We start from the raw sequence: 20,996 nt of genomic DNA, 5'->3' as shown, positions 1-20,996 counted from the left end.
TTTAAACTGTCTGTCAGGGTCGGAAACTCACCTCCAGTGCCTTTAAACTGTCTCTCAGTGTCAGAAACTCACCTCCAGTGCCTTTTAACTGTCTCTCAGGGTCAGAACTCACCTCCAGTGCCTTTAAACTGTCTCTCAGGGTCGGAAACTCACCTCCAGTGCCTTTAAACTGTCTCTCAGGGTCGGAAACTCACCTCCAGTGCCTTTAAACTGTCTCTTAGGGTCGGAAACTCACCTCCAGTGCATTTAAACTGTCTCTCAGGGTCAGAAACTCACCTCCAGTGCCTTTAAACTGTCTCTCAGGGTCGGAAACTCACCTCCAGTGCCTTTAAACTGTCTCTTAGGGTCGGAAACTCACCTCCAGTGCCTTTAAACTGTCTCTCAGGGTCGGAAACTCACCTCCAGTGCCTTTAAACTGTCTCTCAGGGTCGGAAACTCACCTCCAGTGCCTTTAAACTGTCTCTTAGGGTCGGAAACTCACCTCCAGTGCCTTTAAACTGTCTCTCAGGGTCAGAAACTCGCCTCCAGTGCATTTAAACTGTCTCTCAGGGTCGGAAACTCACCTCCAGTGCCTTTAAACTGTCTCTCAGGGTCAGAAACTCACCTCCAGTGCCTTTAAACTGTCTCTCAGGGCCAGAAACTCACCTCCAGTGCATTTAAACTGTCTCTCAGGGTCAGAAACTCACCTCCAGTGCCTTTAAATTGTCTTTCAGGGTCAGAAACTCGCCTCCAGTGCCTTTAAACTGTCTTTCAGGGTCAGAAACTCACCTCCAGTGCATTTAAACTGCCTCTCAGGGTCAGAAACTCGCCTCCAGTGCCTTTAAACTGTCTCTCAGGGTCAGATACTCGCCTCCAGTGCATTTAAACTGTCTCTCAGGGTCAGAAACTCACCTCCAGTGCATTTAAACTGTCTTTCAGGGTCAGAAACTCACCTCCAGTGCCTTTAAACTGTCTCTCAGGGTCAGAGACTCACCTTCAGTGCCTTTAAACTGTCTGTCAGGGTCAGAAACTCACCTCCAGTGCCTTTAAACTGTCTGTCAGGGTCAGAAACTCGCCTCCAGTGCCTTTAAACTGTCTCTCAGGGTCAGATACTCGCCTCCAGTGCATTTAAACTGTCTCTCAGGGTCAGAAACTCACCTCCAGTGCATTTAAACTGTCTTTCAGGGTCAGAAACTCACCTCCAGTGCCTTTAAACTGTCTGTCAGGGTCAGAAACTTGCCTCCAGTGCCTTTAAACTATCTCTCAGGGTCAGAAACTCGCCTCCAGTGCCTTTAAACTATCTCTCAGGGTCAGAGACTCACCTCCAGTGCCTTTAAACTGTCTCTCAGGGTCAGAGACTCACCTCCAGTGCCTTTAAACTGTCTGTCAGAGTTAGAAACTCACATCCAGTGCCTTTAAACTGTCTCTCAGGGTCGGAAACTCACATCCAGTGCCTTTAAACTGTCTCTCAGGGTCAGAAACTCACCTCCAGTGCCTTTAAACTGTCTCTCAGGGTCAGATACTCGCCTCCAGTGCATTTAAACTGTCTCTCAGGGTCAGAAACTCACCTCCAGTGCATTTAAACTGTCTTTCAGGGTCAGAAACTCACCTCCAGTGCCTTTAAACTGTCTGTCAGGGTCAGAAACTTGCCTCCAGTGCCTTTAAACTATCTCTCAGGGTCAGAAACTCGCCTCCAGTGCCTTTAAACTATCTCTCAGGGTCAGAGACTCACCTCCAGTGCCTTTAAACTGTCTCTCAGGGTCAGAGACTCACCTCCAGTGCCTTTAAACTGTCTGTCAGAGTTAGAAACTCACATCCAGTGCCTTTAAACTGTCTCTCAGGGTCGGAAACTCGCCTCCAGGGCCTTTAAACTGTCTGTCAGGGTCGGAAACTCACCTCCAGTGCCTTTAAACTGTCTCTCAGTGTCAGAAACTCACCTCCAGTGCCTTTAAACTGTCTCTCAGGGTCAGAACTCACCTCCAGTGCCTTTAAACTGTCTCTCAGGGTCGGAAACTCACCTCCAGTGCCTTTAAACTGTCTCTCAGGGTCGGAAACTCACCTCCAGTGCCTTTAAACTGTCTCTTAGGGTCGGAAACTCACCTCCAGTGCATTTACACTGTCTCTCAGGGTCAGAAACTCACCTCCAGTGCCTTTAAACTGTCTCTCAGGGTCGGAAACTCACCTCCAGTGCCTTTAAACTGTCTCTTAGGGTCGGAAACTCACCTCCAGTGCCTTTAAACTGTCTCTCAGGGTCGGAAACTCACCTCCAGTGCCTTTAAACTGTCTCTCAGGGTCGGAAACTCACCTCCAGTGCCTTTAAACTGTCTCTTAGGGTCGGAAACTCACCTCCAGTGCCTTTAAACTGTCTCTCAGGGTCAGAAACTCGCCTCCAGTGCATTTAAACTGTCTCTCAGGGTCAGAAACTCACCTCCAGTGCCTTTAAACTGTCTCTCAGGGTCAGAAACTCACCTCCAGTGCCTTTAAACTGTCTCTCAGGGCCAGAAACTCACCTCCAGTGCATTTAAACTGTCTCTCAGGGTCAGAAACTCACCTCCAGTGCCTTTAAATTGTCTTTCAGGGTCAGAAACTCGCCTCCAGTGCCTTTAAACTGTCTTTCAGGGTCAGAAACTCACCTCCAGTGCATTTAAACTGCCTCTCAGGGTCAGAAACTCGCCTCCAGTGCCTTTAAACTGTCTGTCAGGGTCAGAAACTCACCTCCAGTGCCTTTAAACTGTCTGTCAGGGTCAGAAACTCGCCTCCAGTGCCTTTAAACTATCTCTCAGGGTCAGAAACTCGCCTCCAGTGCCTTTAAACTATCTCTCAGGGTCAGAGACTCACCTCCAGTGCCTTTAAACTGTCTCTCAGGGTCAGAGACTCACCTTCAGTGCCTTTAAACTGTCTGTCAGGGTCAGAAACTCACCTCCAGTGCCTTTAAACTGTCTGTCAGGGTCAGAAACTCGCCTCCAGTGCCTTTAAACTGTCTCTCAGGGTCAGAAACTCGCCTCCAGTTCCTTTAAACTATCTCTCAGGGTCAGAGACTCACCTCCAGTGCCTTTAAACTGTCTCTCAGGGTCAGAGACTCACCTTCAGTGCCTTTAAACTGTCTGTCAGGGTCAGAAACTCACGTCCAGTGCCTTTAAACTATCTCTCAGGGTCAGAAACTCACCTCCAGTGCCTTTAAACTGTCTCTCAGGGTCAGAGACTCACCTCCAGTGCCTTTAAACTGTCTCTCAGGGTCAGAACTCACCTCCAGTGCCTTTAAACTGTCTCTCAGGGTCGGAAACTCACCTCCAGTGCCTTTAAACTGTCTCTCAGGGTCGGAAACTCACCTCCAGTGCCTTTAAACTGTCTCTTAGGGTCGGAAACTCACCTCCAGTGCATTTAAACTGTCTCTCAGGGTCGGAAACTCACCTCCAGTGCCTTTAAACTGTCTCTCAGGGTCAGATACTCGCCTCCAGTGCATTTAAACTGTCTCTCAGGGTCAGAAACTCACCTCCAGTGCATTTAAACTGTCTTTCAGGGTCAGAAACTCACCTCCAGTGCCTTTAAACTGTCTGTCAGGGTCAGAAACTTGCCTCCAGTGCCTTTAAACTATCTCTCAGGGTCAGAAACTCGCCTCCAGTGCCTTTAAACTATCTCTCAGGGTCAGAGACTCACCTCCAGTGCCTTTAAACTGTCTCTCAGGGTCAGAGACTCACCTCCAGTGCCTTTAAACTGTCTGTCAGAGTTAGAAACTCACATCCAGTGCCTTTAAACTGTCTCTCAGGGTCGGAAACTCGCCTCCAGGGCCTTTAAACTGTCTGTCAGGGTCGGAAACTCACCTCCAGTGCCTTTAAACTGTCTCTCAGTGTCAGAAACTCACCTCCAGTGCCTTTAAACTGTCTCTCAGGGTCAGAACTCACCTCCAGTGCCTTTAAACTGTCTCTCAGGGTCGGAAACTCACCTCCAGTGCCTTTAAACTGTCTCTCAGGGTCGGAAACTCACCTCCAGTGCCTTTAAACTGTCTCTTAGGGTCGGAAACTCACCTCCAGTGCATTTAAACTGTCTCTCAGGGTCAGAAACTCACCTCCAGTGCCTTTAAACTGTCTCTCAGGGTCGGAAACTCACCTCCAGTGCCTTTAAACTGTCTCTTAGGGTCGGAAACTCACCTCCAGTGCCTTTAAACTGTCTCTCAGGGTCAGAAACTCGCCTCCAGTGCATTTAAACTGTCTCTCAGGGTCAGAAACTCACCTCCAGTGCCTTTAAACTGTCTCTCAGGGTCAGAAACTCACCTCCAGTGCCTTTAAACTGTCTCTCAGGGCCAGAAACTCACCTCCAGTGCATTTAAACTGTCTCTCAGGGTCAGAAACTCACCTCCAGTGCCTTTAAATTGTCTTTCAGGGTCAGAAACTCGCCTCCAGTGCCTTTAAACTGTCTTTCAGGGTCAGAAACTCACCTCCAGTGCATTTAAACTGCCTCTCAGGGTCAGAAACTCGCCTCCAGTGCCTTTAAACTGTCTGTCAGGGTCAGAAACTCACCTCCAGTGCCTTTAAACTGTCTGTCAGGGTCAGAAACTCGCCTCCAGTGCCTTTAAACTATCTCTCAGGGTCAGAAACTCGCCTCCAGTGCCTTTAAACTATCTCTCAGGGTCAGAGACTCACCTCCAGTGCCTTTAAACTGTCTCTCAGGGTCAGAGACTCACCTTCAGTGCCTTTAAACTGTCTGTCAGGGTCAGAAACTCACCTCCAGTGCCTTTAAACTGTCTGTCAGGGTCAGAAACTCGCCTCCAGTGCCTTTAAACTGTCTCTCAGGGTCAGAAACTCGCCTCCAGTGCCTTTAAACTATCTCTCAGGGTCAGAGACTCACCTCCAGTGCCTTTAAACTGTCTCTCAGGGTCAGAGACTCACCTTCAGTGCCTTTAAACTGTCTGTCAGGGTCAGAAACTCACGTCCAGTGCCTTTAAACTATCTCTCAGGGTCAGAAACTCACCTCCAGTGCCTTTAAACTGTCTCTCAGGGTCAGAGACTCACCTCCAGTGCCTTTAAACTGTCTCTCAGGGTCAGAACTCACCTCCAGTGCCTTTAAACTGTTTCTCATGGTCGGAAACTCACCTCCAGTGCCTTTAAACTGTCTCTCAGGGTCAGAGACTCACCTTCAGTGCCTTTAAACTGTCTGTCAGGGTCAGAAACTCACCTCCAGTGCCTTTAAACTGTCTGTCAGGGTCAGAAACTCGCCTCCAGTGCCTTTAAACTGTCTCTCAGGGTCAGAAACTCGCCTCCAGTGCCTTTAAACTATCTCTCAGGGTCAGAGACTCACCTCCAGTGCCTTTAAACTGTCTCTCAGGGTCAGAGACTCACCTTCAGTGCCTTTAAACTGTCTGTCAGGGTCAGAAACTCACGTCCAGTGCCTTTAAACTATCTCTCAGGGTCAGAAACTCACCTCCAGTGCCTTTAAACTGTCTCTCAGGGTCAGAGACTCACCTCCAGTGCCTTTAAACTGTCTCTCAGGGTCAGAACTCACCTCCAGTGCCTTTAAACTGTCTCTCAGGGTCGGAAACTCACCTCCAGTGCCTTTAAACTGTCTCTCAGGGTCGGAAACTCACCTCCAGTGCCTTTAAACTGTCTCTTAGGGTCGGAAACTCACCTCCAGTGCATTTAAACTGTCTCTCAGGGTCAGAAACTCACCTCCAGTGCCTTTAAACTGTCTCTCAGGGTCGGAAACTCACCTCCAGTGCCTTTAAACTGTCTCTTAGGGTCGGAAACTCACCTCCAGTGCCTTTAAACTGTCTCTCAGGGTCGGAAACTCACCTCCAGTGCCTTTAAACTGTCTCTCAGGGTCGGAAACTCACCTCCAGTGCCTTTAAACTGTCTCTTAGGGTCGGAAACTCACCTCCAGTGCCTTTAAACTGTCTCTCAGGGTCAGAAACTCGCCTCCAGTGCATTTAAACTGTCTCTCAGGGTCAGAAACTCACCTCCAGTGCCTTTAAACTGTCTCTCAGGGTCAGAAACTCACCTCCAGTGCCTTTAAACTGTCTCTCAGGGCCAGAAACTCACCTCCAGTGCATTTAAACTGTCTCTCAGGGTCAGAAACTCGCCTCCAGTGCCTTTAAACTATCTCTCAGGGTCAGAGACTCACCTCCAGTGCCTTTAAACTGTCTCTCAGGGTCAGAGACTCACCTTCAGTGCCTTTAAACTGTCTGTCAGGGTCAGAAACTCACCTCCAGTGCCTTTAAACTGTCTGTCAGGGTCAGAAACTCGCCTCCAGTGCCTTTAAACTGTCTCTCAGGGTCAGAAACTCGCCTCCAGTGCCTTTAAACTATCTCTCAGGGTCAGAGACTCACCTTCAGTGCCTTTAAACTGTCTCTCAGGGTCAGAGACTCACCTTCAGTGCCTTTAAACTGTCTGTCAGGGTCAGAAACTCACGTCCAGTGCCTTTAAACTATCTCTCAGGGTCAGAAACTCACCTCCAGTGCCTTTAAACTGTCTCTCAGGGTCAGAGACTCACCTCCAGTGCCTTTAAACTGTCTCTCAGGGTCAGAACTCACCTCCAGTGCCTTTAAACTGTCTCTCAGGGTCGGAAACTCACCTCCAGTGCCTTTAAACTGTCTCTTAGGGTCGGAAACTCACCTCCAGTGCCTTTAAACTGTCTCTCAGGGTCGGAAACTCACCTCCAGTGCCTTTAAACTGTCTCTCAGGGTCGGAAACTCACCTCCAGTGCCTTTAAACTGTCTCTTAGGGTCGGAAACTCACCTCCAGTGCCTTTAAACTGTCTCTCAGGGTCAGAAACTCGCCTCCAGTGCATTTAAACTGTCTCTCAGGGTCAGAAACTCACCTCCAGTGCCTTTAAACTGTCTCTCAGGGTCAGAAACTCACCTCCAGTGCCTTTAAACTGTCTCTCAGGGCCAGAAACTCACCTCCAGTGCATTTAAACTGTCTCTCAGGGTCAGAAACTCACCTCCAGTGCCTTTAAATTGTCTTTCAGGGTCAGAAACTCGCCTTCAGTGCCTTTAAACTGTCTGTCAGGGTCAGAAACTCACGTCCAGTGCCTTTAAACTATCTCTCAGGGTCAGAAACTCACCTCCAGTGCCTTTAAACTGTCTGTCAGGGTCAGAAACTCACCTCCAGTGCCTTTAAACTGTCTGTCAGGGTCAGAAACTCGCCTCCAGTGCCTTTAAACTATCTCTCAGGGTCAGAAACTCGCCTCCAGTGCCTTTAAACTATCTCTCAGGGTCAGAGACTCACCTCCAGTGCCTTTAAACTGTCTCTCAGGGTCAGAGACTCACCTTCAGTGCCTTTAAACTGTCTGTCAGGGTCAGAAACTCACCTCCAGTGCCTTTAAACTGTCTGTCAGGGTCAGAAACTCGCCTCCAGTGCCTTTAAACTATCTTTCAGGGTCAGAAACTCGCCTCCAGTGCCTTTAAACTATCTCTCAGGGTCAGAAACTCACCTCCAGTGCCTTTAAACTATCTCTCAGGGTCAGAGACTCACCTCCAGTGCCTTTAAACTGTCTCTCAGGGTCAGAGACTCACCTTCAGTGCCTTTAAACTGTCTGTCAGGGTCAGAAACTCACGTCCAGTGCCTTTAAACTATCTCTCAGGGTCAGAAACTCACCTCCAGTGCCTTTAAACTGTCTCTCAGGGTCAGAGACTCACCTCCAGTGCCTTTAAACTGTCTCTCAGGGTCAGAAACTCACCTCCAGTGCCTTTAAACTGTCTCTTAGGGTCAGAAACTCGCCTCCTGCACATTTACACTGTATACTAGTGTAATATTTATTTTTGTACATTTTACATTTACTCTGTACACCCCTCATTCCCAGTTTCCCCTCATTCAGAACAGAGCTGACATTTTGATAAATAACTATATTTTGCATTTATCATTAGGTTTTCTGTGTGTGTGTGTGTGTGTGTGTGTGTGTGTGTATGTGTGTGTACTAAACCTCAGACTCTTTGTTTAGGTGCAGTTCTGCTGGATTTGGATCAAAAGACTTTGCCAGGAATTGCACATCAGGTCGTGGAGCAGATGATCATCTCAGATCAGATCAAAGCAGAAGATCGAGCCAATGTCCTGAGAGCCATGCTGCTCAAACACAGGTACACAACAGCACAATCAGGAAAATCACCACAGTCACAATCACCAAAATCACTGCAATCATTCATTCATTCATTGTCTGCAACCGCTTATCCAAATCAGGGTCACGGTGGGTCCAGAGCCCACCCGGAACCGCTGGGCGCAAGGCGGGAATCACCACAATCACAACAACCACCAAAATAACAATCACCACAGTCACAATAATCAGCAAAATCACCTCTGGATATAGCAATAACCAAAATGTTTGGTTTGTGATTAGGTCATTAGAGGTGTGTGTGTGTGTGTGTGTGTGTGTGTGTGTGTGTATGCAGTGCATACAATGTGTGTTGTTGTGGTTTAACTAGTTGCCCTGTTCTCCATCCCTCAGTCACCCAAGTGATGAAAAAGACCATGCCTCCTTTCCTCGGAATATCTCTACCTCAAGCCTGGGCTCCCTCCTCCCCCACCTTCATCACCCCCACCACCCCACCCACCCCATCAGCTCCGCCTCCACCCCCCCAGAGTCCTCTGCTACGCAGCCCCTCATGAGCACCACCACAAGGACAGACATAGTTCTAAACCCTGACATAGACAGAAACGAGGTAAAGCACTGGTCACCAAACTAATGACACAAAGTGAAATAGATGTGTGAACTTGACTCTCTTTCTTGCACCTCAAAACCGACTCTGACTCATACCTCAAACTCGACTCAGACTCGCACCTCACACTCTTCTCTCCCTGACTCACACTTCAAACTCAACTCAGACCCTTCTCTATCTGACTCGCACCTCAAACTCTACTCATACTTCTTGAGTCTGGCTTTTCTTTTTCTGACTCGCACCTCTGACTCTACTCAGGTTCTTCCCTCTGACTCGCACCTCAAACTCAGACTCTTCTCTCTCAGACGCAGCTCTGACCCCACTGAGACTCTTACCAGCTCACACCTCTAACTGCACTCAGGCCGTTCTTCGACTCACCTCGAACTTGACTCAAACTCAACTCAGACTCACATCTCTGACTTTACTCTGACACAACATGTAATGCATTAATGATTTCATACAGTGACCTGATTCAGGTGTGAAGTGTAATAATGTGTGTGTGTGTGTGTGTGTGTGTGTGTGTGTGTGTGTGCAGAGAGATCCTGTTCCTGTTGGAATGCACAGATCTAAATCCAAACACGAGCTAAAACTCTTGGAGAAGATTCCAATGAACGCAGAGGCCACTGTGGTTCTTGTGGGTCAGTTCTTATTCTGAGAGTTTGAGTAGATTTAGTTTTAGTTTCTGTTCCTTTTAATAAAAATTAGTGATTGACCGATATGGGTTTTTTGATGGCCGATGCCGATATTTAGACAGCAGTAGTAAATGTTAGTGACTAGAAACTGAAGAGTTCATGAGTCCCATTACTTTTTTCTTTTTAAAATTGTGTCTCCAAAGGTCTATTTGGAAAAATTTGGAGTTGATACCTCCTACTTGATCCCACATTTTACTGTATATCCTCGTGATCCTGAGAGTCTGCCCATTCGATTGGTGTATTACAGGGGTGCCCAACTCCAGTCCTGGAGGGCCGGTATCCAGCAAATTTTGGTTATACCTCTGCTCACACACACCATCTCAGTCAACTCATCTGTTAATTGCCAGGTTTAAGGGGTGTGTTTTAGCAGAGCAATCACCAAACTTTGCTGGATACCGGACCTCCAGGACTAGAGTTGGGCACCACTGGTGTTTTATATGTACACATTGACTCAAATATGGCGCCGTGAAAAATCTGAAAATCTGTACTGTCACTAATATTTTTTCATAACAATTTCCTGGCAAGGTATATTTCGACCAAAAATACTTATTTATCGAGTGGGATTATATATAAAATGATTAAATCAATGAAAATCAGTGACTTTAAGCTTTAATTTGGTACATTGACTGTTGACTTTGGACCTGTAGTACTTGAGATATACTGATGGATATAACAATGAGTGATTTTTTTAGGCGCTTTTTAGTCGTTTATGATGCAGATTACTGAGTGTATGTTACAAAGAGCAGCCAGTAACAAATAGTGAGAGCTGAAGAAGAGAAAATAATTCATACCATTTTCTCTGATGAGACGGCAGAATGACAGAGCTTCCCACAGCTTTGCCTGTATTGTGCATTGTGTAAATATCGGCCTCTTGCGCTCATATATCGATTATATAAAAAATGCCAAAAATCAGCCCGATATATCGGTCAAACACTAATAAAAATTGTTATTAAATAAAGGTTTAGAATATTGTAAATGTAGAAAGGTGTAAATGTGCGTTTTTTGTGTGGAACCTTAGAATGGGGTTCTGAGAGTAAATGTAAATGCTGTGGTTCCCCAGGCACTGTTGATTTCCTGGATCAGCCTACGATCGCTTTCGTGCGTCTGCAGGAGGCTGTGGAACTGGATGCTGTTCTGGAGGTTCCAGTTCCTGTTCGGTTCCTCTTCGTTTTGCTCGGACCTTCCAGCACCAGCATGGACTACCACCAGATTGGACGCTCCATCTCTACACTGATGTCTGACAAGGTACACAAACGCGTGCACACACACAAAATCAGAATACACACGCCATCAAACCACAAGATCGCACTGCACGCAAAAACACAACATCATAATACACACCATGAACTCACAAGATCCCCACTACACACAACACAACATCATAATGCACACCTTCAACACACAACAACATAGTTCCTTCCTCTGCACTGCTTCTGTGTCTCATAGACAGTAGGAAATATGAGAGCAGAGCACACACTACACAATAAACACACACTAAACACAAAACACTACACACACTAAATACTAGAAACACTACACACACACCACACAAAAAACACACACCACACTAACACTAGAAACACACAAAACACTAGAAACACTACACAATACACACTAAACACACTACAAACACACACACACTAAACACTACATTACACACACTACACTCTACATATACCACACACACACACACTAAGCACACTACATACACTACACACTACACATACACTACACACACACACTAAACACACTACATACTAAACACACAGTACACACACTGCACACATACCAAACACTACACACAGACACAGTACACACACTACACACATACTAAACACTACATAAAATAAACACTACACACATTACACACATACTAAACATTACACACACTACATAAACTAAACACTACACACACAATAAATACACTACACACACTAAACACTACACACACTAAACACTACACACACACTACATACACTACACACACTACACTAAACACACTAAACATTACACTACACACACTACATATACTACACAGTACTCACACAATACACACCACACACTACTACAGTACACACTAAACACTAAAACACCACACAAACACTGCACACACTGTACAAACATACCCCTCACACCCTGATACTACACACTAAACACACCCCTCACATTACACAAACCACACAAACTCACCTCTCATACTACACACTAAACACTACGTACACTACACACACACAAGACACACTACTACACTACACACACACTAAACACTAAAAACACCACACAAACACTACAAACACACTAAACATATACTACACACCATACAAACACACGCCTCACATTATACAGACTACACACACCACACAATCACACCCTCACCCTACACACACACCCCTCACATTACACACACTACACACACCACACAAACACACCCCTCACACTACACAATAAACTACACACACACTACGTACACTACACACACACACCACACAAACACACTCCTCACACTACAGACACACTAAACACACCACATAAACTCACCACTCACATTAAACACAATGCGCACTCAACACACACTGTACAAACACACCCCGCACATTACACACACTAGTGATCGACCGATAGGGGTTTTTTGATGGCCGATGCCGATATTTAGACAGCAGTTGTAGCCGATGGCCGATATGTAAAGCCGATATTCCCATTCCTCAGGCAGTGAATAAACTAGAGACACTATCATGATTTATTTTTACAGAAAACCCTTCAAATTTGTAAAAGAAACCATTTAGAGTCCTGAAATATATATGAAGTGGTCAAAAACATATGAAAGCCACAAAAAACTATAGGCGCTTGTCTTATTTTTGAAAAAAAAAAATGTTAGTGACTATAAACTGAAGAGTTCATGAGTCCCATTACTTTTTTCATAACATACCGTTTTCTCTGATGAGACAGCATGCAGCTACAGGTTGGAGGCTTGTACTCCTGTACTTGTGTTCAATGATGTCTGCCTGTAAGATGGCAAAATTGATGCAAGGGGCGCTCTAAGAGCCAGAATGATGGAGCTGCCCACAGCATTACCTGTATTGTGCATTGTGTAAATATCGGCCTCTTGCACTCATATATCTGCTAATGCCGATTATATTAAAAAATGCCCCAAAAAATCGACTCGATTAATCAGCCGGCCGATATATCAGCCGAACACTACTACACACACCACAAACACACCCCTCACATTACACACACACACCATACAAACACACAATGTACCCCCCCCCCCCCCCGCCCCCCCGAGCTGTCTTGCTTCTGAGTGTTTTCCAGAGATTATTGAATTTTCATTTTCTGATCATTTTCAGTCGTTCCATGAGGCAGCGTACCTGGCGGACGACCGTCAGGATTTGTTAAATGCCATTAACAGTTTCCTGGACTGCAGCATCGTTCTTCCTCCGTCAGAGGTCAGTGGAGATGAGCTGCTGCGCTCTGTTGCTCACTTTCAGAGAGAAATGCTTCGGAAACGAGAAGAACAGGAGAACAGTATCTCGTCCAAGGAACCACGTACTCTGGAGGAGAAAGGTCCGTTCATCTCTGAATAAAAATAAATATAAAATCTCACATAATCAGCTCTTTATTGAGGTCCTCTTTATTAAACTCACACATTTTTGAGACACTGTGATGTTAACTTTTAAATTAAAATAGAATTCACATGTGTCACTTTCCTATGTTCTAAAAAACTAAATTTCAATTACAAATGAACAAATGTAGAAAAATGGATTTGCTATAAAAGGCAGAGCTGAAACGACAAATCCGAGCTCAGCTGTTTAACCAACTCTGAGCTGAGCTGGACCTGCTGTAGGTTTGATTGAGTTTGTCATCCATAGAGACTCTGTTTCCTACCTTGAAACCTGAAGATGACCCTCTACAGAGAACTGGGCGTTTATTTGGGGGCTTAGTGCGAGACGCTCAGCGCAGGTATCCCAAGTATCTCAGCGACTTCACAGACGCTCTCAACCCTCAGTGCATGGCAGCCATCATCTTCATCTACTTCGCGGCTCTGTCCCCCGCCATTACCTTCGGAGGACTACTCGGTAAGTCACATCAGAGAAAAGGAATCATAAAATGTCTCAAAAATAACAGCATGTGGTGGAACCCTTTTCTTCCGAAGAATCCCAAACCGTCTGACCATAAATAGCACCTCCTTGTGGAAAGGTTTTAGCCAAAACCTGTGATGTCTAAACTTTAGAGTTCTGTAGATTTCTAAGCTTTAAAAAGAGAAACTAGCTCCTGATACTTTGGTTTTTTTTTATATCGTTTGTGTGTGTGTTTGTTTCTAGGAGAGAAAACAGAGGGTCTGATTGGGGTTTCGGAGCTGATTGTGGCGACATGTTTGCAGGGAGTGGTGTTCTGCCTGTTGGGGGCGCAGCCCCTGCTCGTGGTAGGCTTCTCTGGACCCCTGCTTGTCTTTGAGGAGGCCTTCTTCTCTGTGAGCTCCCTCTTTAATCTATGAACATTTTTACACATTCACTTTTGCAGAATTACAGACAACAAACCCACACAGTATTTCATTAATGCACTGAATAACTCAGTCCGTCCTCACAGTGAAACTGCAGTAACACGGATCCCTAGTGACCTGGGGACATTTCAGTTTTCTCTGCACAAAGTTCTGGAAGAAATAAAACCCCAAACATTTCACAAAATACAAAAGCACAGATTACAGCTTTCGCTCAGCTCTTCACACAACGGCTAAACATCAGATCAGAGCTCAGTCATTGTGACCATGCCCAGCTCTGTCATTAGTGAATACAATTATGATTTCTGTAAAGGTCAGAGTTAGTTACAGCAGGACTAGGTTTGGTGATGAAGCAAAATGTGGGACTGGAGTGTGATGGAGTTCCTCTGGTGTGTGGAACAGCAGAACTGTGTTCTTTGGAGTGATGGAGTTTCTCTGGGATGTGCTGGAGTGGTGAGTGTGATCCAGAACCAATTCCCACCACCAGCCCCTGACCCTCACTGAGTATGAGGCTGAACTCCATCAGATCCTCACAGCTATGTTCCTGTGGATGTAAATCAGAGGGAGTGTTCCTTCAATGAAAAGGAACCCTCTCCTGATTAATGCTTTGCGGAGCAGAAGTACGGTGATGATGTTTCTTGAAGGAACACAGTTCTGAACGCTCTTTGTGTTTTTGGGGTGTAGTTCTGCAAGAGTAATGAGCTGGAGTACCTGACGGGCAGGGTCTGGATCGGGTTCTGGCTGATTATCATCGTTCTGGTCATGGTGGCCTTCGAGGGAAGTTTTTTGGTTCGGTATGTGTCTCGGTTCACACAGGAGATCTTCTCTTTCCTCATCTCACTCATCTTCATCTACGAAACTTTCTCCAAACTCGCCAAGGTCAGAGCTACAGTCTGTGCTTTCAGAAACTTCTGTCTGGACCTCTGGGTTCAGCTCTGCAGCGTGAGGTATTTACACCTTATGTTCTTGTTCCTGCAGATCTTTCAGCAGCATCCTCTGCAGCGCTGCAACATCAGGAACGTTTCTGAGCTGAACGAGTCCGGGTTAGTCATCCCAGAGAACCTTACCTGGAGCTCCCAGCAAACCAATAGCAGTTCAGCAGAGAAGGTGGAGGCGGAGCCTAACACTGCTCTCCTGTCTTTGGTTCTCATGGCCGGAACCTTCTTCATCGCCTTCTACCTACGAAAGTTCAAAAACAGTGCCTTCTTCCCTGGCAGGGTGAGAATAAATACACAGCATACACCTGGAACTGCACAGAAACTAACCCACGTAGAACCAAACCATGCAGAACCAAAACTTCACAGAACTGAAACCACATAAAACCCAAACCACATAGAACTGAAAATACAGAAATTAACATCACAGAACCTAAACCACACTAAAATGAAATGGCATAGAACCCAATTCTTGCACAAACAAAATCTAATGGAATATTGTAGTGTGGGAACTATGATGATTGATTATTAATTATTGTTATTGTTTTTATTATTATTATTATTATTATTATTATTATTATTATTATTAACTCTCTAGTGGAGAATAGTAATAATACTCTGTTATGAGACTTTGTTACAATTCCATGCTGGAACGTGGGTGTTACTCAGGATTTTCAGATTCTCTTATGAATATACTTTACACACATAATACCAAGTCATACAGGATTATAAATCATAAATAATCATCATAGTACACTTATTAAATCCTCATAGACTAGGTTAAAGCATGTGAAACCTTTCTTATGAGTCCTATGAGATCTAACTATAAGGTGAGCTACTTATAACTATGTGGACATTTTACCAAAAGGGACTAAGGCATCGACTCTGAAAAATAGATCAAAGGATTACTATTCAGACGATCTCTCTGAGCAGTCAGAACCCGCCGTATCATGCCCGTGGTGCTGTTGAAGGTCAGACCTCTCTGGGAGTTTTACGCAGTGGCGTTCGTGGTACGGACTGTTGCTTTCCGGGTGCGGGGGAGGTTGATGTTCCTGACTCCAGATGAGCAGATAACTTAGTGGTTCTGGCTGGGAGAGTAGACCGGAACCAACAGAGGGCTGAGGGACTTTGAGGGCTTCAGAATCAATGTCGAGTCCAGTGATCCCTATCTGATGAACTTTTACTTATTTTGCTTATAATGATAATAGTGGATAAACCCGATTTCATATTTTAGTATCTATTTTCATTTCTGGAGGATCATACACCTTTAGATTTGAGTACCTATGTATAGATATACAGTGCTGTGCAGAAGTTTTAAGCATCTAAGATAATTATATATATATTTAAACTAATGGCTTTTCTGTAAGCGTGGTGCTTTTATAAAGTTATATATAATCACAGTAAGTACAAAAAGTAATTATATAAAATAAATAAGAAATATAATTTTTTCAATAAAATAGAAGGTGTGAGTGAGTTTGAAGAACAATGTTTTGTTCAGATTCTCCTTGATTGCATACATTTGTTAAATCAGTGGCACACATTTTTTTGGGTTGTGATTTTTTATTTGTTATTTATTGTTTAGTAAATAAACACTTACTGCTCAGATAAATAGCTTTTTAAATCTCGTAACCTCTGATGCCTAAATCTTTTGCCCAGTCCTGCATATATATACATACAGGGGTTGGACAATGAAAGTGAAACATCTGGTTTTAGACCACAATAATTTAGTAGTACGGTGTAGGGCCTCCTTTAGCGGCCGATACAGCATCAGTTCGTCTTGGGAATGACATATACAAGTCCTGCACAGTGGTCAGAGAGGTTTTAAGCCATTCTTCTTGCAGGATAGTGGCCAGGTCTCTACGTGATGCTGGTGGAGGAAAACGTGTCCTGACTCGCTCCTCCAAAACACCCCAAAGTGGCTCAATAATATTTAGATCTGGTGACTGTGCAGGCCATGGGAGATGTTCAACTTCACTTTCATGTTCATCAAACCAATCTTTCACCAGTCTTGCTGTGTGTATTGGTGCATTATCGTCCTGATACACGGCACCGCCTTCAGGACACAATGTTTGAACCATTGGATGCACGTGGTCTTACTGGTGCAATGTGCAGTTATTGAAGATTGGCCACCAGGCTCTGCTCCAATTTAGCCATGAAACCTCCCACACTACAATGACAGGTGTTTCAGTTTCATTGTCTAACCCCTGTATGTATCTGTATGACCTGTATGGGTCTGACCTGTGGGGTGATGTGTGGAGCACTATGAAGGCTTGTGTTTGTGAGAAGCTGTTTTGTGTGTGCAGATAAGGAGAGTGATTGGAGACTTTGGCGTTCCAATCGCAATCCTGATAATGGTTCTGGTGGATTACAGCATTCAAGACACATACACACAGGTAAGAAGAGACCAGATAAACAAGACCATGTGTGTGTGTGTGTGTGTGTGTGTGTGTGTGTGTGCGTGCCTATGTGTATAATGTGTAGTTTTTGTGTGTGTGTGTGTGTGTAGAAGCTAAGTGTTCCCAGGGGTTTCTCTGTGACGAGTCCGGATAAACGAGGTTGGGTCGTGAACCCGTTCGGTTCTGAGGAGCCGTTCCCGATCTGGATGATGGCGGCCAGTGTTCTCCCGGCATTGCTCGTCTTCATTCTCATCTTCATGGAGACACAGATCACCACGTCAGTCACTAAGACCTCCACAGTTTTCATCATCATCATCACTACCACCTGCATCAACTTCACCACCTTCATTACCTTCACCACCATTTTCACCTTCATCATCTTCACCACCGTCAACACCACCTTCATCAGCATCTTCACCAACACAGCCCACTTCACCAGCACCATCACCATGATCTTCACCAACACCACCACCTTCACCAACAACACCAACTTCACCAACAACACCATCTTCACAATCATCTTCACCACCATCACCACCTTCACCATGATCTTCACCAAGACCAGCACCATGTTCACCAACACCACCACATTTAACACCATCTTCACCAACACCACCACCTTCACCAACAACACCAACTTCACCACCAACAACACCATCTTCACAATCATCTTCACCACCATCACCATCACCACCTTCACCATAATCTTCACCAAGACCAGCACCATGTTCACCAACATCACCACATTTAACACCATCTTCACCAACACCACCACTTTCTCCAATATTTTCAACAACACCACCACCATCTTCACCAACACCACCACTTTCACCATCCTTTTCACCAAGAAAATCATTTTCACCATTATCTTCTGCTAAAAACACCACCAACTTCATCATCCTTTTCACCAACAAAATCATTTTCACCATTATCTTCTGCTAAAAACACCACCAACTTCATCATCTTCACCACCAACATCGCCATCATCATCATCATCATTAAAATTACCTGCACCAATTTCAACAAATTCACCACGTTCACCATCACACTTTCTGAACACATTGTATTCCATATTTAAATGTTTTTTTTTATTTGAATTAATTCATTGTGTTGGTTCTGTGTGGTTTTAGACTGAGTAATAGTTCTCTTTTGTTCTGTATGGTTCTAGGCTAATCGTCAGTAAGAAGGAGCGGATGCTGGTGAAGGGTTCTGGGTTCCACTTGGACTTGATGCTGATTGTGGTCCTAGGTGGGACTTCTGCGGTTCTAGGCTTGCCGTGGATGGCGGCAGCAACAGTGCGCTCTGTGACTCACGTGAATGCGCTGACGGTAATGAGCAAATCTGTTGCCCCTGGCGATAAGCCTCGCATCCAGGAAGTCAAGGAGCAACGGGTGACTGGATTCATGGTTGCCACTCTTGTAGGTGGGTCTTCTGAGCTTTAAATTTTTAAGTTTAAAAATGTGTTTAAAAAACGGACCTTTTTCCTGATAGAGCAAAAAGGGGCAGTGAACGCCCAAAGCTGGGGGACAGCCATCCCCAGTGTCCAGGATTAGTTAGGGGATGGGTGCCTTGCTTAAGGGCCCTCCAGCCATGGATGTTTGAAGGAGGAGGACAGCGCTGTTCCTTCACTCCCCTACTTCCATTTTTCCTGCCAGTCGTGGGGGTCGAACCAGTAACCTTGTTGAACCTCTGGTGTGTGCAGGTTTGTCAATAGTGATCGGAGACCTCCTGCGGCAGATTCCCATCGCTGTCCTGTTCGGGATTTTTCTGTACATGGGAGTAATGTCACTAAATGGGATCCAGCTGACAGAGCGCATGCAGCTGCTCCTGATGCCACCGAAATATCACCCTGACCAAATCTATGTCCGTAAGGTCAGATCACAAAGCTGCTCACCATCACCGTGCACTTTACAGCAGCTGACTTCAGTTATCACACAATCTCAGCAAGACAGACTCTCTCTCTTTTTCCTTTTCCTCTCTCTCTGTCTCTCTGTTTCTTCCCTCTGTCTCACTCTCTTTATCTCTTTTTTCTGTTGTTTCCTTCTCTCTGTCACTTTCACTCTGTTCTGTCTCTCTCTCAGTTCAGTTCAAACAGAAAGCCTGTTAATTTCCCTTTTAAATGGTGCGCCTTTTAAATGGTGTAAGGAACATTGCCAAATCCTCTCTGCCATATATATGTTTATATGTTTGCTTATATATATATATATATATATATATATATATATATATATATATATAGTGAGAGAGAGAGAGAGAGAGAGAGAGAGAGAGAGACTGGGTGCTCCGGTTTCTCCCACAGTCCAAAAACACACGTTGGTAGGTGGATTGGTGACTCCAAAGTGTCCGTAGGTGTGAGTGAATGTGTGAGTGTGTGTTGCCCTGTGAAGGACTGGCGCCCCCTCCAGGGTGTATTCCCGCCTTTCGCCCAATGATTCCAGGTAGGCTCTGGACCCACCGCGACCCAGAACTGGATAAGCGCTTACAGAAAATGAATGAATGAATGACTGTCTGGGTTTGTGTTCTGCTGTGTCTGGTGCTGTGAGTGAAATGTGTTGTTCTGTTGGGTCAGGTCCGGACCTTGAGGATGCACCTGTTCACTGTGGTGCAGTTGGTGTGTTTGGCGGTTCTCTGGGTTGTGATGTCCACCTCGGCTTCGCTGGCATTTCCGTTTGTCCTTATCCTCACCGTCCCACTCAAAGTGTTCATACTCCCCAAAATATTCACTCCACGAGAAATGCATTGTGTAAGTAACACCAAAATCACTGGAATACTACCTTCTGTGTTACTGGAACATTCAGACACTGAATTATTACAATATTTAGACACAGAATTACTGGAATATTCAGAATTTGATTTATTAGAATATTCAAATATTTAAATTCAATAATTGTCTTCAATGTTCTTTTTTAAAGTTGGATGCAGATGATGCAGAACCAACGTTCGATGAGAGAGAGGGACAGGATGAGTACACGGAGATGCACATGCCTGTCTGAGATTCACCCCCACCCCCACCCCCCCACACCATTTTAAATCATTCCACTCTTCCACCTGCCACCTCTCCATTCATCCCTCTCTCTGTGAGATGCTGAAATTACTGTTGTAAGGATTTTATCCTGTAGTCGGGTGCTGTGAATTTTATATAAAATTTAACAGAAAATGTTTAATGGTTAAATGTTGTAATGAGGAGGGTATGAACGTTTAAATCTCACTCAGAAGTCTGATTCTGATCCTCTGATCAATGACTGATTCATCGATGTTTGTAGATGATTGATATGTCTTGTCTGATTTTTTTTTTCTTAGTGCTTTTACTCTCTTCTGCTGGCCACATTTCCCTCTGTTCAGCTCTACTGAATTAATCTGAATTACAACAAAGCTAAGAGCTTTATTATGTTAAGTTTCTTTGTGGCAACGTCAGTTGTAAAAATCACTATATAAATACATTTTCATTTGATTTGATTGAAACACAACATACTTTTTTGTTACACACAGTTCTAAAAATTCCAACATTTCCAACATTTCCAATAGTTCAAATCTCTCAACTTCCAACATTTTAACACTGAGTCACAACAATTGTACATTTTCAACAACTGTAATATTTCAAATAAAGAATAAAAAATACTTTTAACAAAAATTATAAAATTTAATTTAAACCATTCCAACATTTACAAGAACTCCAAAAATGTTAAAATCCCATTCTGAAAATTCCAACATTAGCAGCTGATTTTTTTAGTCATTAGAACAATTATGTATATATTTATTATTATTTTATGAATATACTAAGTATAATATAAAAGTCCCTTGAAATGATTCAAACACGATCAAGACATACGAACACGAAAAATACATATATAT

General features: G+C 44.6%; 1 protein-coding gene across 1 annotated transcript in view; it reads left to right on the top strand.

Annotated features, from left to right (window-relative positions):
• LOC136701591 (anion exchange protein 2-like) overlaps nt 1-20,651 on the top strand; it is an 83,927-nt gene extending 63,276 nt beyond the window's left edge. The window contains exons 10-24 of the mRNA XM_066676207.1: nt 7,912-8,047; nt 8,413-8,626; nt 9,159-9,261; nt 10,376-10,560; nt 12,663-12,879; nt 13,185-13,391; nt 13,638-13,786; nt 14,498-14,692; nt 14,792-15,031; nt 17,052-17,141; nt 17,255-17,421; nt 18,313-18,566; nt 18,847-19,016; nt 19,714-19,887; nt 20,057-20,651. Coding sequence (XP_066532304.1) covers nt 7,912-8,047; nt 8,413-8,626; nt 9,159-9,261; nt 10,376-10,560; nt 12,663-12,879; nt 13,185-13,391; nt 13,638-13,786; nt 14,498-14,692; nt 14,792-15,031; nt 17,052-17,141; nt 17,255-17,421; nt 18,313-18,566; nt 18,847-19,016; nt 19,714-19,887; nt 20,057-20,137 — 2,582 coding nt within the window. The 3' untranslated portion in view covers nt 20,138-20,651. The remainder of the gene's footprint in view (nt 1-7,911; nt 8,048-8,412; nt 8,627-9,158; nt 9,262-10,375; nt 10,561-12,662; nt 12,880-13,184; nt 13,392-13,637; nt 13,787-14,497; nt 14,693-14,791; nt 15,032-17,051; nt 17,142-17,254; nt 17,422-18,312; nt 18,567-18,846; nt 19,017-19,713; nt 19,888-20,056) is intronic.
• Nucleotides 20,652-20,996: the final 345 nt, after the last annotated feature.

Source organism: Hoplias malabaricus, chromosome 1 (assembly GCF_029633855.1).
Source record: "Hoplias malabaricus isolate fHopMal1 chromosome 1, fHopMal1.hap1, whole genome shotgun sequence".
NCBI lineage: Eukaryota > Metazoa > Chordata > Actinopteri > Characiformes > Erythrinidae > Hoplias > Hoplias malabaricus.
The sequence above is the reverse complement of the archived record's forward strand: the minus strand, read 5'-3'. Positions and strand labels throughout refer to the sequence as shown.